Source organism: Ictidomys tridecemlineatus, chromosome 5 (assembly GCF_052094955.1).
Source record: "Ictidomys tridecemlineatus isolate mIctTri1 chromosome 5, mIctTri1.hap1, whole genome shotgun sequence".
In the NCBI taxonomy this organism is placed as follows: Eukaryota; Metazoa; Chordata; class Mammalia; order Rodentia; family Sciuridae; genus Ictidomys; species Ictidomys tridecemlineatus.
In genome coordinates, this window is record NC_135481.1 from 50,221,453 (window position 1) to 50,249,206 (window position 27,754).

At 44.3% G+C, this 27,754-nt stretch overlaps 1 protein-coding gene across 3 annotated transcripts; it reads right to left on the reverse strand.

The window, feature by feature from the left end:
• Nucleotides 1-10,263: 10,263 nt before the first annotated feature.
• On the reverse strand, nucleotides 10,264-17,460 carry Bmp4 (bone morphogenetic protein 4). 3 transcript variants are annotated; one of them, XM_021735061.3, is made up of 4 exons: nucleotides 17,375-17,460; nucleotides 13,856-13,980; nucleotides 12,366-12,692; nucleotides 10,264-11,395 (listed from the first exon to the last, which is right to left on the reverse strand). In XM_021735061.3, the coding sequence occupies exons 1-4, from the start codon at nucleotides 17,422-17,424 to the stop codon at nucleotides 10,539-10,541; spliced, it is 1,359 nt and encodes a 452-aa protein (XP_021590736.1). In that variant the 5' UTR covers nucleotides 17,425-17,460; the 3' UTR covers nucleotides 10,264-10,538. The 3 variants fall into 3 exon arrangements, with proteins under 3 accessions (XP_021590736.1, XP_005338023.1, XP_077906052.1); XM_005337966.4 differs by lacking the exon at nucleotides 17,375-17,460 and adding an exon at nucleotides 17,170-17,368 and having other exon boundaries at nucleotides 12,366-12,745; XM_078049926.1 differs by lacking the exon at nucleotides 13,856-13,980 and having other exon boundaries at nucleotides 12,366-12,745; nucleotides 17,375-17,439.
• Nucleotides 17,461-27,754: the final 10,294 nt, after the last annotated feature.

Sequence of the window (27,754 nt, forward strand, 5' to 3'; positions counted from 1 at the left end):
CTTTCAATCTGTCTGAATAAAATTATATTACATTTATTTTATATGGCAGACACTTTTGCTAGGGACAGAATAATCTAGCAAAGACAAAAAGAGCACTGTCCCCACCCTCATGGAACTTTCATTATAGAGAAGAGATGATACATTATACATAAACAAACACAGAGATAGAGAGGAAATTTCATAAACATTCAATGAAGAAAACAACTATAGGCAAGCAAGTGGGACACATCTGTCATTCCAGTGGCTCAAGCAACTGAGGCAGGAGGATCTCAAGTTCAAAGCCAGCCTTAGCAACTTAGCAAGGTTCTAAACAACTCAACGAGACTCTGTCTCTAAATAAAATATTAGAAAGGTCTGGGAATGTGGCTCAGTGGTTAAGTACCCCTGGGTTTAATCCCTGGTAGTCTAAAAAGAACCAAAAACAAAACAAAACAAAAACCAAAAAAAAGCCTGAATCCTGTGGTTGAACATGCTAGAAGGAGGGAACTGTTTTAGAATAGCACAGAGAAGGCTTCACAGAGGAGGAGACAATGGAGTTGAAACCTGATCACTAGGACAGCCACTTGTGAGGATCTTGCAAAGGAACATTTTATGCAGAGGAGACAGCAGACTGTCCAAGACAAGAATGAATGTACAGGTTGGTTCAAGAACAAAAAGAAGGCCTGTGTGGCTGGAATGTAATTAACAAAGCAAAAATAGACAGTGCCATTAGAAAGACAGGCAAGGGCCAAACCATGCATAGGCCTTGCGGAGTTAAAAATCTGTGGAACAAAAAGGGGTTACTGAGTCTAAATTGGATTGACCAAATTTAAGCAGGTTTCTCCCTGTGGAATTTCAGAACGTCTTTAAAATGTGAAAGATCTGTGTAAATTTTCAACTGGATGATACAGATCCCATGGTTTCCCAAGCACATTTCCTCATAGCATCCTTTCACACAGAAGTTCTTAAGATGTGTTTCAAGGAAAATGCCTCAGGGAACCGAGGTCCAAACAAGAGGTGGTGATCTATAGCTTGCTGGTCAAATCCAGCCCCCACCTGGTTTTGTATAGCCTACCAACTAAGAATTTTAAATAGTCTTTTAAAATCAAAAGTAAAGTATTTTATAACATGTAAAAAACTGCATGAAATTCAAATGCTCAAATCCATAAATAAAGTTTTATTGAGACACAGCCACCTGCATTCATCTACTATTTTCTGTGGCTGCTATTATGCTATAACCAAAGAGTTAAGTAACTGAGAGAGAGAGACCTGTGATCCACAAACCCTAAAATATTTACCATCTGGCCCTGTATGGAAAAACTGTGCCAACCTCTGCTCTAAAGCATCTGTTCAGTAACTTTGACTATAAATTTTCATGTGACCTTGAATTATATTCATAATTTGTGTTTTGTAGTTAATACTATAGTTAATATTTATCAAGAACTTATCATAATTCATATTCTGGAGTTTGCTTTTTATATATGTTTTCTTACAATTTTTTAAAATTTCTGATTATAAAATCTAGTCTCTCTTTTTTTTTAAAGAGAGAGAGAGAGAGAATTTAATATTTATTTTTTAGTTTTCGGCAAACACAACATCTTTATTTTTTTGTGGCATGAGGATCGAACCCCGCACCATGCACAATGCCAGGCCAGCGCACTACCGCTTGAGCCACATCCCCAGCCCTAAAATCTAGTCTCTTTACTGCTAATAATACCCTCATTTCTTTAGTAGTGTCAATACACACTTCTGCAATACATTGAAAAATAGGCAATTCTGTTTTTTTCATGTGTATGTGTGTGTGTGTGTGTGTGTGTGTGTGTGTGCGTGTGTTACTAGGAATTGAACCAGTGGTCCTCCACTGAGGCACATGGCCATCCCTTTTGGTCTTTTGAGACAAGGTCTTGCTAAATTGCCTAAGTTGGCCTCAAATTTGCAATCCTCCTACCTCAGTCTCCTGAGTTGGGCGATTCAATTTTCTTATTCCTAAAACTATGGTTTCCCATACTTTAAAATACAGTTAACTCTTTAATATGTTTAGACATTTATTAAATTTATTGTAAAGTTACCCATCTACATGAAATCACTTTTGCATGATATCCATTTAACCAAGTAGTATTTCTTGGTATTCCTATGCTGCATTTCTCCTAGCTTGTCAGATGTTAAATGCTAATAATATTTTAAATATATCTCCTGGCTATTTGCTTATCCCACTGATATCTGCTCTGCCTCTCTCTCTAATAACCTAATAACAAAGATCTTTATAAAGTATCATATTTAAACATCGAAGGCTAATCTATTCTTTCCCATGTACTGGCTCATCTGAATATCTTCAAGTTCCATAAAGTATTTTTAAGGAGATTTTTAGTTGGTATTGTATTAAATTAGCCTAAGGGGCATTTTCATTTTCATTATAACAATTTTCTCATTAATGGTCAAATTCCTGTTTATCTATATACTTATATATAGATAAAAAAAGAAAAAGGAAGGAAGGAAGGAAGGAAGGAAGGAAGGAAGGAAGGAAGGATGGATCAGAACCAGTATCCCAGCATTACAACACAGTAGTAAAAACAATTCTTTATATATTCATGTTTATCTTAGTAGATACTATTCTATTCTGTTAAAAATTTGCACTTAGTTATAGACAACCATAACTATAAGTGTAAATTACCCTAGAGGAAATAGAAGCCTCTTCCTGACCCTCTCCCACCCTCAAGCCATGCATCTCCTAGAGAAATCCAGAAACTTTCTCAGTGGACTACAGGATATAGGTCCAGGCCATTTTCTTCTGCCTGTCATTCTCTTCCTGCAACATTTTCCTAAATTAACTTTTTTCAGGCCACTATGACTTGAGCATGTGACATTAGTGACCGTAGGGAGATATAGATGAAAGAGGATTCTTCTACAAATGCTTAAAAGGTAACAGTTTTCAAAAAATGCCATGAAAGTGGAAGGGATAACTTTAGGGTAAAGTAAGGCAGTCTGGGGGAGGCCAGAGGGGAGGTTCTGGGGAGCTAAAATGATCAAATTCATTTTTATGTATATTTGAGTATAGCACAATGAAACTCATCATCTTGTTTAATTAATATGCACCAATTAAAAAAAGTAACAGTTTACTTAAGTCACAGCTTATCTTCTAACAGCAAACCTTTTATATTTTTGCAATTGCCCTACTTATCAATCAAGCTCATTAAAGGTTGGTTTCTTCCTTCAGATTCCTGTGACTAATCTCCTGACTTGGAAATAATAGATGGTAAAAAGACTACCAATAGACCATGTGCTAATTAGAAACCCAGAGTGTTCAATCTTCTAGAATGCTGAAAAGTCCCCTTTATTTATGTTGTTGGGTCTCTAAGGTGGGCCACATTTGGTTAAAATAAATTATGAGCGAGTTCTGGAGAATGGCTAAGTGACAACCAAATAAACAATAACCTACACATCGAGTAGGCCCTCAGAGACGGTGATTAAAGTGTATAGATGAGTTTAGGTAGAAGAAACAGTGGCGAACATCATATCAAGATAAGTTTGTATCATTCCCATGCAAAGTATCATCACCATTTTAGAAATCTCCTCCCTGATTTATTTGGGTTATGTATTTAAAAAATAAAAAGCACTGTCAGTGAAGAGGAAGAGGGATGTTGATGAAGTTTGCTGTCTCCTGCAGTTTTCACCTGTAAATCTACACTAACTCGCCAAAACAAACAATGTTAGCAAAACTGTGCTTTCAGCAGCTATTTGCTAAATCCTACAGCTCTTCAATCAGGAAAAGCTAGTCAATCTCAAGATAGATAAAGAGCAAAATAGCCTGAAGTTTTGGGGTTTAGGGAGGAGAAAGATTGATCAAACCCACTTACCACACAGCTAAGTTTTGAAAGACTGTGGGAAAAGGGACTTTGCCTGTTAACAGTCCCCAGTCCCTCCTTTCCAGCTAAATGGAATGCTTTGCTATGCAAATAACAAATCTGATTTCAAAGGAAATAAAGGACTCAAGACAGTAAAAGGAACTCACCTTTTGGAGGTAAACTCTTTTAAGGTACCATTGAACAAATGACTTCTCCATGCTCTAAAAGTCCTCAGTGCCCTAAAAACCCCAAATCGCCTAAGATTAGCTTGCTTCTTCCAGGGTCAGAGTGAGTCCCATTGGAAAAACATCTTTTGTCTGCTCTGGTTAAGGTACACAAAGGAAGCATGTGGAAATCACTCAGCAACTCCACATTTGTGTCTGATCCCAACTAACTGGAGTCTGAAGGTTGAAAGTGTCAAGGTCAGTCTGAGCCTAGTTAACTGAACCATTTAAATAGGTTTCAATTTGGTAATTATTGTGCCTTTCTTTCCCACCACCCTCAATTCCCAAGAAAACCAGGAGGAGAAATCAGAGCAAGAAAAGAAGGGATAGGGATGTGGTCCAGGGACCAAAGTGTGTATGAAGCAGAGATCCTTTGGTGTGTTTCTCCCTCTGTGGGTCAGTTGACTTTCTCCAGGGAAGGAACATATTACCAAGATGACAAAATCATGTGGATACAAGTTGTCTGATATGCTCTGTTAACAAAAATGTCAGAGCATGGGATGTTCAGGTTACTGTAGGCACACAAAGAAGCATTCTGTTTAGTACAGGGGCCACTGTGCATAGGCTAAACCATAAGAAGTCAATACGAATCTGAATAAGATTTGGACATGATGCACACACTCCTGATATGATAGTCAGGATGTTTAAAATTGCCTCAGATTAGTAATTTAAATTTTATGCCCAATCTACTTTCTTACAAAAGAGTGGACATGATCCACCTTAACATAAGTATAAACCAATACATTTAGGAGTCACAATATGTTAAGGTTATACTATTGACCTGAAATTAAGAAAAATAAAATATAAAATAATAGCTACATGAAAGAAACAGAAAGCCTAAGTAATTGTTTTAGGATGATGAGGCTATAAATGAATTTACTTTCTCATAAAGATTTTTTTCTTTATAGTGCCATTTTGTTAAAGATTAGAAACAAAAGAAGAAAAGACAGAGTTGTGGAAACCAATTGGAATGAGGAATTGCAAATGGACATTAGATACTCAGGTCTGAGCTTTCTGGAAATGAAGTTAACACTTCAGGCTACATAACTTGCTGATCAATTAAAGGAAATTTTTAAGGTAGTTCTCAAAAGATAGCCATTCTTCTACTTTGGAATCATGTCTGGATTCCAAGATCTCTAATTATAGCCTTAACCGTACCTTTTGTTACCCTTTAAAAAGAATATTTTACTACTTTTGCATAATAATCAATAGAAAACTAAAGTAAGAACCCTTGGAAAGTCAGTCAGTCTGTATTTCCAGACTTATCTGTGGGTTCTTCTCCTGAGGCCCTACCTCAGACACAAACTGCTTTGAAAATGCAAATAACAAAGATTAAAAGATTAAATCAGCATGAAGCTTGAGTTGTATATTTTCTTAACTATATCATGGGCAACTATAAGTGAGATTGAGTTGGTCCCTGGTCTCATAGGGAGAGAGAAATTACAGGAGTAAACAAAAGTCTAATGGTTTAAAATCAGTGTGATTTGGACTTTTAGAGAATTATCTGGCCAAGGCTTCAATTAATACAACTGGAAAAATTGCTAAGTCTATAATGAAACTATGTAAAACTATAGTCTACTTGCAGCTTGGCTATGGAGTCCAAGGATTTGGGGCAGAGAAGCTTTGTTGTAGTTTTAAAATATTTTTGCTAGAAATCAAGTTACAAAAAATTAAGAGCAATCGAGATCTCTTCTTGAGAAAATGTGGCAAAACTGACTGAAAGCTGGACTTCAGAAATTCTCATTAGTAATACAACTCAGCAAATTATTGTTCCATCTTGTCTTCCTCTTCTCACAGAAAACACTTTTCACATTTTTAAAGTAAACATTTCTGAATCCTATAGAATTATACTTTCTAAATTACTTGATCTCATCAGGATACTGTACAACATTTATATTTTCATCCAGGATTTTTAAAGAATGTTTTAGAGAGAAAAAGCAGAGACAATTGGAACTCACTACAGTTAGTATATTAAGTGACTTGTGAATGATAATTTCAAATGGCTTCCTCAGTTTAAAAAAAAAAGAAATACTTTCCAAGAATTAGCCTTGAACTTTTGACTTATTTTTTCAAAATTTGTGTATGTTGTGTCATGTTCTTTTGTTTTAACATTAGAGCATTCCAAATTTTCTCCTAATTTTCACCAGCCACTTTTCTCTACTGGAGAGCATCATACTTCTGAACTCTTTTAATGCATAATAAGGAAATGTGACCCTTGGTATCACACCTGGGTCACCCCTCTAACCACTTTTGAATTTATTTTCAGTTATACTTTTCTGAATTGTGCTAGTTTGTATCACATGGTAAGCCTGCATAACTCTGCATCAATTCTAACTTGGCATTCCATCAGTTATCCTAAATTCCTCTGGAGAATACTAATAGCCTTCTGATTCTCAGGTAATGTAAGGTCACCAATGTTGCTTTAGTTGTTGTTGCTTGTTTGTTTTGTTGTGTTGTGTTTGCATTTTTAAAAGATAATGTATGGGGCTGGTGGTATACTCAGTAACAGAGTACTTGCCTAGCATGCAGAGACCCTGGGTTCCAATCCTGGCACCACAATAATAATCATTTTTTAAATAAGTAAAAAATAATGTGTGAATCGTTTATAAAATTGCTCTGTGTGGAAGCAGAAGTATCATTGAAGACAGTTTGGAGAAGTAGGCCTCAGTAAAGCTTTATTCTCCTTGTCTGGGCTCACTTTAGAAGGGGAAGGCGTCTGGCACCCATGGAGTCCTTGGACCAGAGGCCAAGGAGGTCAGCAGAAGTGCTATGGTTATGTATTATGGGCTTGGCACTTCTTTTCTGCAAGAAATCTGCCAACTCCTCTGGCACATTCTCAGCCTCTCCTGTTCCCCTCCTTCCGCAAAGTTTGGGGAAGGGGGTCAGGTAGCAGTTTAGCAAGGCCTGGGGCTCTGCATGAACTCCGAGAGGCTAAGACCAGCTAGGCCTTAAAGCCTGTCTGCAGGTCAGACCCTCAGCCAGTAAGTAGGTCTTTCCCCTACTTGCTTATGCCATCCATGCCACGGTTCAATCACTCCAACAAGTGGGGCCACTATGCACTCGGTGACAAGAGAGGTTGGCTGCCGAATTCCCGCTCTCTGCCCCACAGAAGTCCCCTAAAGATGTCAACCCCTCTTACACCTCTCCAACCCGGAGAGTCTCCCTCCAGACTCTAGGATTCTGCGCGGCCGTTTGACCCCATTTCATGTTAAATATGCCGAGCAACCGCCCTATGGACCAGCGTGTGCTAATCAGATCCGTCTGTCTTCGTAGAGCTTCACCTGGGCCGCCGGGGCCCCGTGGGCGGCTGAGCTGGACTGGTCTTCACCTCGAGTGGGGGACCTGAAACTGCAGTTGGCCTGGGGAAGGGTCCGCGGAGGACGCCCACGACGGACAGCGCCGAACAGCCGCCAGGTGCACGATCCCCGCTAGTCCCCGGAGGGGAGGACGCCCCCTGGTGCCCCCGCCGCCGCCGGCGGCCGGGGAGCGCCTGGAGCCGGCGAGAGGCGGGGCCTCAGGGCCGGATCTTGACGTCTGTCCAAGGCCGGGGGTGATTATTGGGGTCTGCCAGCGCCCCGGGCCGCGCGCAGTATTCTCAGTGTGGCGCTGCCGGGCGGCTAGGGGCGGGGTGGGGGGGTAGGGGGGTGGAATGAAGCATGGTCAAGACAGAGAAAACAAAGTCAGCAGGTCACCTGGCAGGTTCTGAGCAAATTATGCAACGAAAGCAAGGGAATGTTTGATGCGTTTCCCCCTCTTTTTTTGTTTTGTTTTGTTTTGTTTTCGGTCTTAAGCTCCTAGGAAGCCGGTTCCAGTTTAAGGGTTGGGCAGGAATCGACCAAGCAGTGCCTCTGATGTGGTTACGTCTTTGCTGAAGTCCTCAAGGGCGATTCTCCCTCCCCATCTTTCTTTAAGTAATGGGAACATTACTCTAGGGTGGGGGTAGGGGGTACGGTTGTAAAGGGGGAAGATGGGAAATGACAGATCCCAAAGCAATGCCAAGGGCCACCCTACAACTTCCATAAGGTACTGGGCCTAACATAAGGCATAAATATAAACTAATAAAGCCTAGCTCAGCCTCCACACACTCCTTATCTCCCCAGACCCTAGGATTGTGGTTTCCAACAGATTTTAAAGAGTTAAAGCTGGCCACAGCTCCTTGTTTTCCAGGCTAACATTTGTGGCGTTGGGCTATTTTGTTAACTAGGTATATGCAATTCACAGAATTTCACGGTAAATTCCCAGACCAAATATTTGGCTGAACAAATAAACAACATTATCCATTCCTGAAAATAAGCCAGTAGGAATGAGAGGCCGGCGGGGAGGGGGAGGAGCGTTGCCGGTAGTGGTTGCTAGAAAGTGACCTGAGCTGGACAATCACCAGGCTCGGGACTCACCCCAGCATCATTGGTTCAAGGGCTGGAGATCTAGGGCTCCTTTTCAGTGACAGGACATTTCAGAAAATTGCTGGAAATCGGGCAAAAGAAAACGAGGCCGCCTGAGGGAACCTGTAATGGGCTTCCCCTAAATGATTTATTCAAACTCCATACTATTAATCAAAGGGGCAGCGACCTGGGGGGCTGAAGGAGGGGGGAGGAACCCCTCTTTGCGGGGAGTTTTGGAGGAACTGTGGAGTCTTGCTGCCTTTGCCTGGGGCTCTGATCTCCTCTCTCCACCTGCGCTCTCCAGGGAGCTGGAGCTTTGGCAACCACCCCACTTCTATTTTTATTGGTTTCCACTAAGCTGCTCCTTTTGGAGGATTGTAGGACTTCAGTAATTAAAAACAAAAATGAATCCTGCTTCACCCACCCCACCCCCAAGAGCATATGCAAGACTGTGTGTACAAGAATGGGGGGGAGGGGGGGTTGCTCACACAACACACACAAATATACAAATGCCAGGTACTTGCTTCACAGTTTCTCTTTGGGTGCACACACACCACTAGCAACAGCTGCCCCCCCACTGCCACGCCCACCACATCTTCCTCATGGAGAAGTGCACTCCTACCAGTCCTTTCCCAAAGGACTATACAAAGACACTGACCACTTCTTCCCCCTAACCCTAACCCTATGCCTATGCAGAGAAAATGCTCACATAAGAAATGAGTCTGAGGAGGCTTCATTTCACTGTTGGTTTTAAGAAAAATATACCAAATACTTCTCTGGTTCTTTTAACTCCTATACACCTATACTTCCAGAAAACCATTTCTCTGTCCTTGACTGAAGAGAGTCCCCTACCCCCTCAGCACATTAGCATCATCCTTTTTTACTGTGGCCAAAAATCAAACTTTCTCCTTGAGGAAACCCTGGCTCAACATCAAATCTACCAGGTGTATCACATTCTGCCCAGCTCCAGAGAAGGGTGTGTGGGGGAGGCAGCACAGAGAAAAGGAGGGCTGGCATTTGACTCCAGAGTCCATGTAATAGCAGAACACTTTCATAGGGCCTACCTGATAATTCCCACCCTTTAGTATCTGACTCCATTACCAACTCTCTTCCATATCAGCCCAATCTGTTGGGATCTTGAACTAAACAAAAGCCTTCACCTGGAGCTAAGGAGCAAGGAAAAAAGTCCAGAAACACTGGCGAATCCTACCATATGATATATAACAGTGGTCACCAAACTTATTGAAGGCAGAGGGCTTTCTTTCTTTCATTGGGTAAAATCCCCTCTCCAAAACAAAAACAAAGACAAAAACAAAAAAACAAAAATATTCCTGTTGGGGGGTGGGGAGGCCCACATGTTAATAGGTAAGTGTGTAAATTAGTTTTGGTTTGAAAAATACAACACTGGTGCCCGTCATAACTGGAGACATCTGGAGTATCATAAAAGCAGAAGTGGGAATTGATTTCCTGGTTGAGACTTCTCCATCACACTCAGATGTGACACACCTCTAACAGGTGACCAAAAATAGAAGATGTTCAAGAAGCCCAAAACTGAGTCTTTAATCTGACCTATTCCTTTCATCCCACTGATCCCCAAGGCATGTGTCATCCAGATGGGAGAGGATGCTGCGTCCTTGTTAACAATAAATAGAAATGGAAAACAATTCATCCTGGCAATTACCATCTCTCTCTGCCATCAGTTTACTTCCTGTTCTTATAACTTAAACACCTCCAGTTACCACCTTCTGATTTCCATCATGATCCCAACCCCACCTCAACAAAAACCAATTTCATTCAAAAGGTCTGGGGCAGAAAAAAAAGAGAAAAAGGCCATAGTTTACCTTTAAAATAATGACTCATTTTATTTTTCTTTTAATATGTAGTTATAAATATATTTTGTCAAAATATATGATCAATATGGTCAAAACATTTGCACGTAAAGTCATAAATAAGGTCAAGGTGAATGTTTAGGTTTTTTCTTTCTTTTTTTTTTTAAAGATAAAAGTCCAGCTATAAGGAAGCAGTCTGTGTGGTGTGTGAGTGAGTGGATGGGATCGTGTGTGTGTTTGTGTGAATGTGTGTGTCTGTCTATCCTCAAGGACTACCTGATCTCAGCGGCACCCACATCCCTCTACCACCATCTCCTGATAATTTTTCAGCACCACCTTGTCATACTCATCCAGATATAGCATGGAGATGGCACTTAGTTCAGTGGGAACACAACAGGCCTTGGGGATACTGGAATTGACAGAGTTGACCAGGGTCTGCACAATGGCGTGGTTGGTTGAGTTGAGGTGGTCCGCCAGTGGAAAGGGGCAGTCCCCGTGGCAGTAGAAGGCCTGGTAGCCTGGTGGGGCCACAATCCAATCATTCCAGCCCACATCGCTGAAGTCCACATAAAGTGAGTGGCGCCGGCAGTTCTTATTCTTCTTCCTGGACCGCTGTGGGTGATGCTTAGGGCTACGCTTGGCCCTCCGGCGTCGGGTCAAGGCATGGCCCCGGCCATCATGGCCAAAAGTGACCAGGAGGGGCCGGAGCTGGGCCCAATCCCCACTCCCTTGAGGTAACGATCGGCTAATCCTGACATGCTGGCCCTGGTGGGTCCGTGTATGATGGAGGTGAGTCACCTCAATGGCCAGCCCATAGTTTGGCTGCTTCTCCCGAGTCCAGCGAAGGACTGCAGGGCTCACATCAAAAGTTTCCCAACGTGTCACATTGTGGTGGACTAGTCTCGTGTCCAGTAGTCGTGTGATGAGATGCCCAGGCACCACTTCTGCCGGGGACTTCATAACCTCATAAATGTTTATTCGGTGGAATCCCTGCTCCCAATCAGGGCCCTGGTCCACCTGCTCACGAAAGAGCCTAAGCTCTGCAGAGGAGACCACCTCATTCTCTGGGATGCTGCTGAGGTTAAATAGGAAACGAAAAGCAGAGTTTTCGCTGGTCCCGGGGATGTTCTCCAGATGTTCTAGGCACAGTTGGGAAAGAAAGGGAAAAGAAAAAGCTTATGAACTTTTTTGAGAGATGGAAAAGTCAAGAAATAGCTGTGTTGGGCGATGAGTGGTGAGTTCTGCTTATATTGTAGAAGACTATTAAAGGGAAATAAGTGTACCTTTCAATTTGAAGGAGTAGAGAAGTAGGGCAGTTAGCAAACCATCAAAACTTTGCTAGCATTTGTCAAACACCAAAGACAGAAAGTATCTCCCAACCTCCTTCATATGTCTAATAATTTCCATGTGTCAATTTCTTTACTTCACCACCCTTAGACTCCCCTTTGAAGACCCTCTTTTGGCTTTTTGCACACAGTTTTCTTTACAAGTGGCTGTAAAGAAAGAGGGGCCAACAGCAAAGGCAGGGAGGAAACATGCTCACAGTCACCCTCTCCCTCTTCCACTTTCGAGTATGTTACTAAACATTTCCCCAGCGATCTTGGAAACACAGAGCATGCCTTGTTGATCATGTTACAGAGGGGAAAATAAATTCCAACACAGTAATGATGCTGGTGGATTAATAACTCAGATTTACTTTGGAAAAGAAACATCCGCTAGGAAACATTCAGATCAGATTACAAGGCCCCTATTGAATAAACCTGACAAACACACAGCTGTAATATTAAATTCAGTAGGTGCTTTGAAAAAAAAAAACGGGCAGAAAACTCGGCAGAAAAGGCTTTGATATAGCAAAAACACACCGCTGGGGCTAGCCCTCGTCTGAGCGGTGTCATTCCCCTTCTCCCGACCCCTCCCCCCTCTGTCTCCAGAAAATAAGTCCAGCGGCAGCTCTGGAAATTCTTGGAGGTAAGGGGCTCTGTTCCTCAGCCTCCTGGATTGGGGCTTTGATGTAACCTGAACTCTTCTTCCCCAGGGCTTCCAAGGCCCCTCCAGCCTGCCCTACTAGCCTTCCCCCACCCCCCACCCGGACTGGGGGCAGGGACTGACCTTCGTGGTGGAAGCTCCTCACGGTGTTGGCACGACTGGCGGGGCGCTCCGGGTACTCCAAACCCATGCCGTGGATCTGCTCTTCCTCCTCCTCCTCCCCAGACTGGAGCCGGTAAAGATCCCGCATGTAATCCGGGATGACTGCGCTCTTGCTTGGCTGCGGGCGGCGGCGCAGCCCGAACATCTGCAGAAGTGTCGCCTCGAAGTCCCGCAGGAGCTCATGGCTCTGCCCTGAGCGGCGTCCTCCCGCGTGGCCCTGAATCTCGGCGACTTTTTTCTTCCCCGTCTCAGGTATCAAACTAGCATGGCTCGCGCCTCCTAGCAGGACTTGGCATAATAAAACGACCATCAGCATTCGGTTACCAGGAATCATGGTGTCTCTGGGGAGGGGGAGGGGGTGGAAGGTTAAAGAATAAATAAACACCGATAAATAGAGAGAAATAGAGATGTCCTCGCATATGTATAGAGGACTAATAAAGGAGGGTCAGGATGCAAATCAGGTCAGAAAGATCAAGTTTGTGCTTTCTCCCTCACACCCCACCACCAGCAGCAGCTGCAGCCATGCAAGGCCTGAAAGTAAGAATTGCCCTGTAATTACTTGGTCTAACTTGTTTACAGTCAAATAACCCCAAATCAGATAGCCTCCATCCTGTTAATCTTTTTTTGTCCCAACTGCTATCTGAGCCATGATCTCAGCGTGGCTTCTTCAAGGATAAACAGTTAACATTGAGGGGGTAAAAAAGGGTGGGGGGAGGGAAAATTAAAATTGCCATAGCTCTCCACTTCAGACCTTCAGCATCTCCCCCTCTTCCTTCACCCCCGCCCCCGTCTTTCTTCCTCCTCCCTCCGAGCCCAACTTCCACAACTTCCAGCTGTTTGGGAGCCGTTGGGAGGGATAGCAGAGAAGCCGGGACAAGGCAAAGACTGGGCGGCACGGTCCAGTGACCGAGAAAGAGTTTGGGAGCTGCCCGGGTGGCATGATGGTTTATTTTATTGTGGCCGATGAGCTGGAAATGCTCAGCAAAAAAACATCTGACCGTGTCTGCTCACTCACTTCCAGTGAAGGGGTGGGGGATGATTCCGGACTCTGAGTTTTGACAAGAGCCTAGGAACGCGTCACCCGGGAATTGAGCGCTCCTAAGGCAAGTGAGGCAGAAGGGAGTGTTTAGTCCGCAAGGTACAACCCAGGGCTGCGGACCTTTCATCTCTTACCCAGGGCTGCGGACCTTTCATCTCTTTAGTCCCCTCGCGCCCCCCTTTTATTGCAACGCACCGGATCTGAGAGGGCGAGTGGGAGCAAGAAGCACTTTAAAAGGAACCGGTACGCTTCGAGCGCCCGGGCTGCAGGGCCAAGAAGAGAGCGACAGCACTGCCAGAGAGCGGAGTGTGGACGCTGAAAGGAAGGTCCGACGTGAGGGACAGACGGCGATCAGGGATGGGGAGGGCAAAGTGAGTTCCCGAGAAGAGGGAAGGAAGAGGTGTCTACTCACTGACAGAAAACAAGGCATATAATAACAGTCCATGATTCTTGACAGCCAATCTTGAACAAACTTGCTGGAAAGGCTCAGAGAAGCTGCGGCAGTGCGTTGCTCGGAATGGCACTACGGAATGGCTCCTAAAATGAATATTTGAATATAATGAGACTCCGGCGCAGACAGGCTCTGTTTTTCTTCCAGCCCCTCCGAGTCACGTGAACTAAGAGGCCCCGCCCCGTTTACTCAGGAGCCCGCCCTCCTCTTCTCCAGCCTCCCGCCCCCGCTAGGTCCCGCCTCTCCAGGCAAAGCCAACCTCCGCGCCCGCCGCCGGAGCCGCAGCGGTCTGGGAGGAGCTCCCGGCAACGCTCAGAGGAGAACCTCCACCCGATGTCCGGCCGCTGGCGCGCTCTTAGGGCCGCGAGTGCAGTGGACCTGGTGCCCGCCTCTACCTGCGGTGCGCGGCGCGTCTGGCCATACCCTATCACTAGCGGCCTGAAGCCCGACGAACTGGGGCGCACTGTAGGGACTGCGCGATTTGGAGTGTGAACACTGTTCTAGTGAGGCCCGGAGCGGGGGCAGCCGAGTCTTAGCTGCCCACAGCCTCACCACTGAGAGGCACTTAAAGAGGAAAATCGCTGAGGGACCCTACACACACACACACAAACACCACACACACACACACAAACACCACACACACACAAACACCACACACACACACACCGCCACCTCCTCAAGTCTTCGAGAGGCCAAGTACGTTCCCAGCAACAGGCAGCCAACCCCTGGAGAATGCCTGCAAGTGCTCGGACGGTCTGGGTAGCCGATTTAGCTCCGAGCCAAAAGTTGCTGACCTTGTCGCGCACCGGCCGGAAGGAGGAGAGTATCAGGGTGTGATCCCTGTGGGAAAGTTAGAGGGAGCGGCTGCTAGAGTAATTTCTCCGGTTCCATTACTTTGCCGAGAAGCCCCGCAACGGGTGGGCCGCGGCATTCGCCCCCCCCCACCCCTCGCGCGCGTGTACACAGACTCCAAAGCAGAACCCCTTGAAACCCGGCAGCGAGGCCGTTCAAGGCAGAGGGGCGGGTGCCTGGGGTCGTCGCTCCAGGCAAATTCAGAAAGAGGCGTCGCCAAAGGGCGCATCACATTTTTCAGATCTTAATATCGCCAAGTTTGTTTTTGTTTTTACAATTCCCGACTCGGCACAGAAAAGAAATCCCACCACGTTTCCAGGAGTGGAGAAAACCGTGAACAGCTTTCGGCCTGCACTCGACCTCTGCGTTTGCGTCTCTCTCCCAGGCTTGGCTTATTTTTAAAACCACCATACTCCACCGCCCTCTACTTCCTTCCCCCACCCCCTTCCTTCTTTGCACCAGCTGCAGAGTCACAGCAAATATTCCTTAAAGAATTTTACCAACCCACAACTCAAACAATTACTGGGTGACCTGACTCTAACCAAAGATGCCGCACGCGTGGCTCGCTTAGCGCAAGGGACTATTGGAAAACCTGAGCTGGCGTCACTCTGCGTTTAGCCATAGTGCGTGCGCCGGGTCACCCCCCCCCCCCCCGGGGCCCGAGTCCCTCTACTCCCAACCCAAAGTCTGCTTCACCCAGTCTCCTTTTTCTGAGGCTATTCCCAGTTTCTGTCCCGAGTCGCTTCGTAACTCGAGGACTCCGTGTGGCTGCCACTCTCTCTCCAAGAAACTCAGTGTTATTTGGGGGAAAGCCTTTGAGGAAGAGGCATAAACGATAGAGCAACTCTGTTCTTCCTCCAGGCCACTGCTACCCGGCGCCATCCTATACTGAGGAAGGGAGTGCGGAGGCCGCGGGCGTCCCTGCTTGGCCATCTATGCCCAGCAAGAGCCGCTCAGCTTTTTGAGGAGCTTTCGCCTTTCTCAAGCCCGCGCCACAGCTGGGGAGAACTGGGAAAGGGCTCGAGAAAGCAAAGATTAATTTTGAGAAGTCAGGAGTTAAAATAATAATAATAATGCCCCGTTATTGTGGGACCTCCAGAGTGGGAAATATAGAGAGAGCGGCCGCTGCCCGCGGGATGCGGTACAGTACAAGGGGAGGTATTTGAGATCCCGGTATAATCCTTGGTCCCTTAGGAGTCTCCCAGGGTGGCGGCAGAGCGCTCTCTGCGCTCAAACCACGCGTCTGGGGGAAGACGCGTTTTAATTTTGGATTCCCTAGGATTCTTCTCTAATCCTCTTTCTTCTCAAAATTTTTAATGAAAAAGATAAACGCCAAAGAGAACTTTCATTTCCAGAACTACTTCTTCGGGGCGGGAATGCAATTTGTGGCGATTGTCCTTCACTTCACTACAAGAATCTTCTCCCATTGCCTAAATTTGTTTAGAGGTAGGCTCCCGTGACCAACTGTGTGCCTTTAGGGGTTTTAAGATCTCGAAACCTGCAGCTCATAAATTACGATATTCGCAAACCAACAGCCAAAGCGGTGCTCAAGGACGCGCCTGAGGCTCCAGGTCTAACTTCTGCGGGAACGGGGTCTGCTGGGACCTGGCAATTCTAGGGCATTTTCCCATGAGTTCGGGGCAGGGAGGGCCTGAAAAAGCTTCGCGTCCGCCGTGCGTCCCATCAGAGACTCCCCATAAGACACTAAATGCAAGGAAGCTCTTGGCATTTTGGCCATCGTTCCTGGGAACCTTAAACCATGAAATGAGAGAGGGAAGGCTCCTAAAAGTACCGCAAGTCTAAGAAAATAGCTCCTGGAAAAGGCGCATCCCGCAGTTGCAATTCACAAAGCTCACCGAGCGCCTGCCAGCTGGGAGCAAGAATGGGTGACAGTCCCCTCGAGGCAGCCCCTCCAGCGGCGCGCTCGCTCCAGAGGACCACCGGACTGCACTTCCTATCACGGAACCAGCTTCTGCCAGGTGTTCTCTCCCTCATGCTGCGGTTCCTCAGCCTCCTCAGGGTCTCTGAAACTAACAGCCAGCTCTCTCCTACCTCTCTCGGCCCTTCTCGTCCTGGAATTGCAACCGCCAGCCCACGGGCAAAGAGTTCAGCTCAAGACCCCACAGTCTTTCCCAACGACTTCCTACCAAGGATTTCTCTTACTTCCCGCCTCTCCTGCCTTGCACCTCCAAAAAAAGTGGAAATTGCCCGGGGCCACCTGACGGAGAAGAAGGTGCCTGGGTAGAGGCAGTAGCAGATACGAAGGTGTCTTTCAGCTCCAGCATCCCCACTCCAGCACCACCGTTGGAGAGCAAAAATAGGCCACCTTTTGCCTTAGTTAAGGTCTCAGTTTCCAGCTTCTCCCCTAAGGATGCGCCCCAGACCCCTCTGACTAGCGCCCCTAGCCAGATAGCCTTGCTCACCATAGGTCCCTGCAGTAGCGGGCTCGCCAGCAGCAGCTCCTGGGGACCTCTGAAGGGCTGAAGTAAACCTGGGCGAGGGCCGGGGACTGGGGAGCTGCAGGCTCGAGACAGCTCGGACGGGAATCCCATCAGGGACAAGAGGCCAGATACTTAGGCCGGTCAGCAGCGGCGTCTTAGGCTCCTGTCCCTGGGATACTCAACTCACCTAGCTTCCGCGCTCCTTCCCTCCCACCTTCCTCTTCTGCCTTCCCGCATCTACTTCTTCCTTCTCTTTACCTCCCTCTCTTTCTTTCTTTCCTTCCTCCTCCTCTTCCCCAGGAGCCCCTCCCTCTTCCCTCCTCCCTGGCTCGCCTCCCTTTCTGGGGATAGGAGCCCCGCCCACATCCTCCCAACCAGCTGCCGGGCCTCGCCTCTCAGGCCCGAGTCCCGGAAGCCCGCGCAGCGCGCCCCAGTCCTCAGATGCGGCCACGGCTGGGACACCGCTCTCTCCAGCTCCAGGAAGCAGCCGGGGCTCACCTGGGGACCACGTGCAGAGGTACTAGAAAGCATGCACCGACTAGTCGCGGTACCTTCCAAAAATACCCATGGGAGTCTGGGCTTCCCTGAGTTTAGAGTAACTGCTGCCCAAACTGATGATTAAAACACTGAGTAATCACCATTTACCCTGAGTAATTAGAGATAATGAAACACCTCTAAAATCAGGTTATGGAGAAAGGAGCTGTTGGATTGGTTTAAAGGGTGGCCTTCCATAAACTGTTAAAGAAGTTCCAAACGTTGAGAAACAGGCTGTGCACAGAGCTGCGTGCCTGAAAGATACTTCTTCAGTTCTTAAAAGGTGCCTTTCCATCCAATTTTTTTTTTAAGTGTTACGTGTGGAAAGCCTTAGTGATGACCCTTAGAAACACGATCCCATTAAAAGGGCTGCTTTCTCTCCTCTGTCTGGACCTTACCTTTAGAGGACAGAAGTGCCTTTGCAGACAGATTGGAGCCATATTTTTACAGTTAGAAAAGTGTGTTTATAGTTCAGAAGCCCTCTTAAGCACTGCCACAGCAGTTATTTTTGTTGTTGATGATTGTTTATTTGTGGTGTAACTAAGAACACCTCACCTCAGCAATCTGACCTTCCAAGAAGGTAACAACCACAGAAGCTACCACCTTTTAGACCACAAGGAGACAAGAAAAGATACCCTTTGGTCTGTTTTTATAAGAAGGGGGGGATGCGGAATTGGCCCTTTTGTGCACCCCCCCCCATGCTAGTAATCATATTAGCAGGGAGGTGGAATGTGGCTTTTAAACCTTCCCAAACAGGAACTAATTTCACACACTGCCTCTGATGGAGCTGTGAGGGAGCTATCAGCCCCATCTCTGTTTTACAAACAAGGAAGGGGAAGGACAGCAAGGTTAAAGGGACTTGCCCAAAGCCCTGAAGTAAATCACAGCCTCTGCTCTGCAGTCTTGAGGTAATGCTTCAGGGCAGAGTTGAGGCTCACAGCCCTGAGCTCCAGGTAGCCAGGGAGGACTGACCATTTCCTGTCCTGGATTTCTTTCCCTGGATAGTCTTTATACTTCCCTGTCTCAGCAAAGCATTGAGCTCTTAAACAGGTAATGGCCAAGGGTAGCTCATCTATAAAAGTTTACATTCACACACCTTCAATATTTAGAAAACAGAAACTATTTCCTGTAATCTGGGCGCATAGGTCACAAAAGATGAGAAGTGTGCTAGAGAAACAACTATCAGAGCAGGACCAAAGCAACCTGCCCTCTCTTCCAGGCTTGGTGAGATCTTTTGTCTGAGCAACAGAAACAAAGATGTATGCCTTTGGCCAAGTCTTTTCATTCTTGTGAAAAGATTAGGACAGATATTCTCCATGCTCCCCTTAAATCTGAAAATGATTTGATTATTTTATTGTAGTTTTAATGAACATCCACCTTTTCATTTTACACCACTCCTGAATCTCGCTCCTCTAAGAACCTCTGATTAAACAGGGCAGGGCCGTAACACCAGCCTGGAAAGATGACTGAAAATATACCTGCAGCTTCCAACACAGTCAAAATTACAATTAATTATTAAAACTAACAACACAAAATTAAAAGTCCATTAAATAGTTACTAATGTCTCTCCTGCGGCATCAGGGCAGTATGCTCCTTTAGCACACTGTGAAGACATTAAATGTTCACTGAGCCCCCTACATCAATCACTATTATTTTAATTATTAACAAAATGTGTTCTTTAATATTTAAATTCAGAAAAAACAATGAAATGATATACTTTAAAAGCAGGACAGATGTTAATTTATTTTAAAGCCCTATGTCTTTGTTTTTCTAATCCCAAATGTTGTGGGATGACAGCTATTATCTCATTTTGCTGAAGCCCAGACAATAAAGTGGCAATCGCCCACCCATGAGTCTGTGAAACCCACTGTCTGGGAGTTCCCAATTAAGCCACCTGACATACCTTGTTTAGATACTGATATGGATCTTTAGGTATGTGATGGGAGAACAAGGCTGTAGTTCTCTTGGGACAGCTTTATTTCCTTCCCCACATTTTAGATGAGTGCAAACCACCTATTGTCGACTGCTTTTAACCCACTCTTTTCCCCCCCAAGAACAAATTACTTGTTGGTTAAAGAGCCTATCAAACACAGACCAGTGATCAGAGGTGGTGAGGGAAATCCATCTAGTTCTTTTCTCCCTCTCAACCTCCTCTTGAATCTTGATTTTTTACAAAACATGATATAGATAGACCAAATAAAGCTCTACTTTAAAGCATATAAATTAAGAGAAGAAGCCCATATAATTCAAGAGCAACTATGGCTCCTGTGCTCCTCCTGCTCAATGAAAGGAATTTGTTTGTTGGTTTTTTTCCTAGAGAGCATCAAGAAAGAGTAGCTGGTCAATAAGCTCTTGGGACAGACTTTCTCAAGGTAGGTTCTGAGGGTTATAAGTTTCACAATACAGGTAGGAGTGCTAATAAAATGCAGATTTCCTGCCCCTGACCCAGATCTGGATCTAGAAATCTGCATTTCATAAGGTTCCCTCATGATTCTGAGCACACAGAAGTTTGAGAACTACTGTTATAAAAGTGATTTCACTTAGTTTCAAGACTGATACATACCATTAAAAACAGATACCAAGACATTATTGAATAAGCAAGGAAGTTGCTTGCTTAATACTTTATAAACTGTTAAATATGGCCCTTATAGTCTTACTATGCCCAGAACACACCAAAAAAGTCTACAGAGGTAAAAAAAAAAAAAAAATTCTAATTCTGTAGACATAGTAGTATTTGCTTCTGGGTCCTAAACTAAGAACCACATGGAGTCTTCAAACTTTCTATTGAAGCTATAGGAGAATACTTTAAAGAATTCCCAGCACCATTGCTAACTGTTGAGAAGCAGTAAGATAGAGCAATTAAAAGTGGATTGGAAGGTATTTTAGTCAGCTTTTTTTTGCTGCTGGACCCAAAGACCTGACAAGAACAATTTTAGAGTGCTCATGGTTTTAGAGGTCTCAGTCCATAGATGGCTAATTCCATTGCTTTGTGCCCCAGGGATGGCAGAACATCATGGCGGAAGAGTGTAGTGGAAGAAAGTGGCTCAGGACATGGCCACCAAGGAGCAGGGAGAAAGAGACAGCTCCACTTTCCATGGAAAAAAAATATATATCCCAAAGACATGCACCCAATAACTCACTGCCTCCAATTACACTCTACCTGTCTATATTACCACCCCATTAATCCCTATCAGTGGACCAATGCACTGACCAGGTTAGGGCTCTCATAACCCAATCATTTCATCTCTAAACTTTCTTGCATTGTTTTACAAATGAGTTTTTGGGAGATACCTAATTCTAAACCATAGCAGAAGGGATCTCTGAAACTGGCTTGGACCCTTAGTTTTTCTTTTATTAATATATACCATATGTTACATATCTGTTCTCTAGCCCTCACGACAACCCACATAAATCCCTGTTCTACAGATGAGAATCTGAAATTTACAGAGGCTATATAAGTTGCTCCAGGTCACAGAACTATAGTGATGGACCAAAAGTCAGACCATGTCAGTCTGTCTCCTCCTCCACAGCCTGAACTGGGCCTGCAGGAAGATGGATGGATCCCCTGTGGGAATAGACCCTGTGGATCCACCTAAAAAGTCCTGCCCTGAGGCTTTTCCAAGGCCAAGGCACCCCCTGCTATACCTTGCAGTGTGCTAGTACAGGGAATTTCAGGAGATTTTCCCAAGTTCTCCAATGACGGAACAAAATCAAGACCCTGATGTTTGTTTCTTCTTGACATAGAGCCCACCTTAGGGAAAGACTTTCTGTTCCCTCCTCTGAAAAAAGGTTGTGATCTTGAAAAAAGAATCTGGTTACCTCTGCTAGGTCAAAGTTTCCACATTGTAAAATGTGATGACTGAACAGGTTTTTCACAGGTTTCTCAAGCACCAGGATCTACAGACAGTAATCCTAGTAGTTAAGTCATAGTCAAATGGCTTATCCTTCAGTGTCTCAGTTTCTTCATTTATAACCTGAGAATCATTTTTTTATTTCATTATATTCCTGTAATCATTAAATGAATTGATATGCTCAGATGGCAAGCACAAAGGGGGTCAATAAATATTAGTTAGTATTATTCTTTACAAGAGTAGTGATTAAATGAGCAAAGTAGAAGGTAAAGAAACACTTTGCTGTTGAGTTTTATTTAAAGGTCATGATAAATTTTTGAAAGGAAAAGGTTGTGTCTCACCTTTATTGCGTACACCTCAAGTGTGTATTGAATACGGGCTGCTGTTTACATGAATAGCATTCATTGAATTACATTCATTATAGTTTTACTATGAATATACCTCTGCCAAAATAACCCATAACTGTCAAAGTCATACCTACTGAGATCAAAGAAATGATGGACTCACTGACACCTCCAAGGCATTTTCTATCTCTGATTTTTCTGATTCCTAAGTCCTCTCACTTTAGAATTTTCTCTATCCATCTTGTTAAAATCTAAACCTGCCAGGCCCCGTGACACATGCCTGTAATACAAGCAAATCAGGAGACTCAGGCAGAAGGATGGCAAGTTTGAGGCCAGCCTCAGCAACTTAGCAAGACCCTGTATCAAAATAAAAAAAAATAAAACAAAAAGGGCAGGGTATGTAACTCAGTGGTAAAGCACGTATGGGTTCAATCCTCAGTATGAAAACAAAAACAAAAAACCCTAAGCCACTTCCTTTTTTCCTGGTCAAGAAGTTTTTGTTTTGTTTTTGGCAGTCCTGGGGATTGAATCCATGGCCTTGCATGTGCTAGACAAGCATTTGACCACTGAGCTGCACCCCCTAACACCAAGAAGAATTTTTAACCCAGTTGTACAAGTTGTTCCTTCTCTAAACATTCAAGACTGTTGTCCACTCTTGATACACCTCACTTGAAGCTATTAATACTGGATTCTAATACTTTCTCGTGAAAAAATAAAAGAAAATACAATACTGTTTCAGTTCCCTGTGTCTTGAATTATTGTCTTGCTACTCTCTAGAATATAATCCTTTAAAAATAATTCCTTCAAAGTATAACATGAAAAATGGGCAGATAATTCTAAGTGAGATCTCAGTGATATCTGATGGATGAGAAGAGTGCTTCATGTTTAGAGCTTATATGTTTAACATGTATGATGGCAGACAGGGCACAGATGTAGACATTCTTTCTTTTCCAAGAAAGGTAAAGATGGGAGCAGCACACAATGAAGGATATTTAGCTTTGCCTATTTAATATTTAAGGCTTCCTTTCCTAAAAGATAGTCAACTGTACCCACCTAATTCTGTGTAACAGGTGTGCTATTTGGAAATAAATTCTTATAGAATGTGTGAAAAAGGTTAAAACTTTGGAATGTCTTTGTTCTCAGTTCACATATCCTTCACTATTTCTCTCCCTGGTGTGCATGAACAGTGTGACCTGGACAAGAATGCAGTGTCACTAGAGGATAGGTCTTGGAGGCAGGGTGCAGTACTACTCCAATGTCTGACTACCAAGTGATTATTGTGGTTTCCCAATCATATGTTAATTGGGTAGTAACAACTAACATTCTTTCCTCAATTCATGCTAAAAGCTTTCTATTCTTTTGCATGGAAACCTTTATTCACAGGAATATGTGATCCAAGAATTTTTTACCATATAAGTAAAGTTGGGTATTTTTACTCATAGTCCGGTCCTTGGAGTGGAGGGAACCCTTTCACTAATGTCCTGTTCAAGAATAATTACAAATTGTTTGTAAGCCCCTCTAGGATTATATACAGATGAAATTGATGCTCACTATGTGGGAATTCATTAAGTTATGTACCTGAGATTTAGGCACTTTCTATTTATGTTATATTTGAATAAAAAGTTTATGGAAAATATGACTTTGACCAACAATTGAAATACTTTCTTTGACCAACAATTGAAACCTCCAAAAAGAGACAATGCTTAGAGCCAAAGGGATTTGCAGGGAAAAACTAGAAGTAGCTGATCTGTGATCTGCTGGTGGCCACAACCCCTGAAAAACAGAACTAAGGCCTCAGGAAATCCACTCTGGGTTCCTCTTCAAGGGTGGCCATACCAACCAAAGCCTGGCCTCTGGGCATCAGAGAAACCCAAGGTGGAAGGCAAATGCTCAAAGATCCCTGTTAACTTTTCTCAAACCTAAGGAGGGCCAGGAACCTCTAGGCTAAAACAAAGATTCCCAGAGGCATCTGTGACTGGCTGAGAGGTTTGGACTGAATATTACGTGCATCAGTCTCTGGGGGGAAATGCCAGGGTCCCCCAATTTTTTTCTATAAAAATGCATGAAAACAAAACACAGGTAACAGCTTAAGAGAAAGAAATGGGCTCTATGTCCAGATTCTGGAAACTCAAAGCTTGGGAGATGGTCTGGGGAGAGAATAGTAATAAAGAAAATGGGACTCCAAAGAAGTGACTTGATCCTTCTTCAAAACTGAGTCCCAGCTTGATGCAAAAAGATAAATCTAGGTTCATGTGGCCAACACTTGGTCCTCTTACGGGTCTTGAGTCCTCAGGGCCAGGTTCACAGATCAGCAAACTCAATTTCAAGGAAAATAGATGTGTTGAGAGAATGAGCTGCCAGTCGAGAAAGTAAGGTGCTGGTTTAATCCAGGGAGAGAGTCTTCCCCTTGGGAGGCAACTAAGTTGCACCCTGAGCTCACCTCCTGCAGGAAGATGGAGTAGGTCCTATCAGAGCTCATTCCATGCTGCACCTGGCCTTCCCTGATTGCAGGGGGTCTAGCATGCTAAGCTACAGGACAACAGCTTCACCAGGTCCAGAGCCTTCCTATCCTCCCCAGACCAGCTGCGGGGGGCCGGGGGCACATTTTTTTCCAGCTCCTTATCCTTCTGCCCTCTCTGGTCAGATGCATAGTTGAACCTCCCCCATGTGCCCTCACCTAAAGAAACATCATGATTAGGCCTAGATGCCCAAGGGCCACAATGGCCTGGCAGATGGTGGCTGTTTTCAGAGGCTCAGGAGGCTGCCCAGTCCACTCCTTGGGTCCCTGCGGCGATGCCCTAGTAACCTGTGCGTGTATGTTCACCATAGGCAGAGGGTTGGCGGGACCACGCAGCACAGCTCAGCCTGGGTGCTCTCACTGCATCCTTGCCCCTGGTGCGGCCTCACCTGTGCGGCCTCACCTCCACCGCGTGCCAGTCTTTCTCTTGCCCTCATTATTTTTAGCTCGGCGGCTGCACCCTCCTACCTGCAAGAGCTCGCCCCGCTCGCTCTCAAGACTCGTTTTGCAGGATTTGTGCCCCAGGTGGCTAACCTGACCCATACTTGAATAAACAGCAAGCACCCAACAACCCTCGTGAGCCACTCGCACGGAATTTGCATTCAGCCACTCCAGAGGCTCCTGACAGCAGAGCTTTCCCACCTTCTTTTTCATCTACCAGGACTTAGAAACTCTGAACCATTCTCCCAGTCATAAGTAAATAAATAAAATTTAGAAAAAGAAAGAGATGGGAGGTCCTAAACTGATACTCCTCTGGGAGGAAGTGAGAGGCTCCTGGTACAGTTTTATCCTTGGCCCCTGGCATTCTCCCCCTGAAGTCCTAAGGATTCTGGGACAACCGAGTACAGAAGCCTCGATTATATTTGGAGAAAATTGAATTTGGAAAGTATTTGCAAGCTTGCTTCTCAAGCTAGACACGGGTTCCACTGCTGTTTCCAAGGACAGGTTGTCCAGGGGCTAGAGTGGGGCTTTTCATATCAGTTAAGGATAAGGGTGTGCTTCCCTCAGTGTCTGCTCTTGCCAAGTGCAGCAATAGTAACTTCAAGTTTAAACAACACTGGTGAAGTGGGATTTGTAAGGCCAGGTGTGGGTGAAGGGACCTGATGTAGAGAAAAGGAGCAGGAGGTATGAGGTTCAAGCTTTGGGCTGCTGTTTCAGATGAGCCCTGGTGGGCTAGAGGATCTTTGCAGAGCAATCACGGGAGGCCTCAGCCTTTCCTTGAGCCAATTAAACAACAGTTTCTCTCTTTTTCTAATCTTTATTTTTTTAGCTGTAGTTGGACACAATATCTTTATTTAATTAATTTATTTTTATGTGGTGCTGAGAATGGAACCTAGGGCCTCAGACGTGCTAGGCGAGCGCTTTGCCAACTGAGCCACGATCCCAGCCCCAAATTAAGCAAAAGTTTAACTGAATAAAGGAGTCTTCTTTATTCTTCTTCTTTCATAAGGGGGGACGACTGATTAGATTTTGTAGCCTATGCTCCAGAATTCTGATTTTCATTTTGAAAATCTGACTTTTACTCTTTGTTCATTTCCTGCATGTTAGGGTGTCAACTACAAGTGACAGGTAAACATGACTTCAGCTTGAGCCAAATGACCTGTGTGGGTCCTGGAACACTTTGGATGATCCCATTTTATTTCTATAGTATTGGATAGAATGGTTTGGCCATTATTGGATGATTGAAGGTCTAAGAGTCTTAAGGAGAAAAGTGAGTGTTGACTGTCTTTGTTATACTTAAATTTAAAAGTTAACCTGTTTAGATGAGAGATTCTTAAACCTCCTATAAAGCTTCACTGGATGGCTGTTAGGGGGATCTAAAAAACTGACATTTATGTATAAAATTTTGGGTGCATCATTAACATGCTTGGGGGCCATAACTTCATCAAATTTTCAAAGGTATTTGGGACCCAGAAAAAGCTGAAAGTCTTTCTCATACACACCATATATGATCCAAGATTCCTTTTGGGATCTGTCTCTAAATGGCCTGCAAAACAACTTTGATTCAGTGATACATAGATTTCACACTCAACAATGTTCTTAAGTTGTCACTGGGTTAACAAAAAGTCACTCTGTTAAGAGCTAGCACTAGCAGGCCAAAGGCCCCTAGCAGAATAATGACTTGGAGCCCAAATCCCTGCTCTGCCCATGTGAATTAAACCCACCATTTACCCACCTAAGACTCTTGTGACTCTTAGTGTACGGAGCAAATGTTGAAGTGTATGTGAAATTACTTTACAGATCACAAAATATATGGCTGGTGGCATTTACGAAAATACTGATGGGTTTTCACATGCTAGTTATAATTAAATGAACAATTATGTAAATAATTATAATTAAATGTACATTTGCATATTTTCTTCAACCATATACTTGTAAGGAAAGTCAACATACTTTGAATCCCTAATAATTATTAGACATTTTCATGTTTCATTATCTCACCTAATCCTTGAGACAACCTATGGCTTATATGCTATAGTTATTACCCCTCCTCTCACACACACTTTTTTTTTTTTTAAATATTTGAGGAAAGAAACATGGATTAAATTGCCTAAGGCCACCCTGCTAACAAGCACCAGGTTCCTACTCTAAACAAAATTCCTGCTTTAAAAAGTGGATATTAGATAAAGTGCAAATTTTGCTCAGATTTAAGAAAATTATATTCCTTGTGAGTTTGTTATAAAAGTACAGGAGTTTAAAATAGAGCAGCCACACTTGAGATGTTCCGTCTTCTCATGGACTTTTTGTTAAAAATTTGTCTTTAACTTCCCTTCTATTTCCTCCACAGTTCAGGTGTATTAGCATCCTAACCGAAATTTATGCACATATTTCCTTATTAGTGGCATAGAGTTTCTTCAACTAATTAAGAAGGCTTAGGAAGGAAAGAGCACCTCTGTCCTCATCTCCTGCAATTCTTCCAGTGACCCTTTGTAGTAGAAACCATTATCTTCAACAACCGGTGGAGGCCCAAACTGTTATCTGTACACATGGTTAAATATCTCACTCAAGGTTAAATAACCAAAACAGTGTGTGTGTATGAGTGTGTGTGTGTGTGTGTGTGCACGTGTGTGTGCTTGCACACACACACGTGTGCACACATAGCACCAAGTCATTGGCTTATGAAAATAAAACAGATTTATTTTGCTGCTCCCTGAGTTTGGGGGCACATTAAAAGAACGACTACAGGCTCTGGTCCACTCTCTTTTAAATCATTTCTGAAGTAATTTCCATGGCAGGTAGATTTGTTCAACAGATAGTTCTCCATTTTTGTTCCTCTTTAGCGTAAAATATGTAATAGCAGAATCTGTACAAAGTTTGTG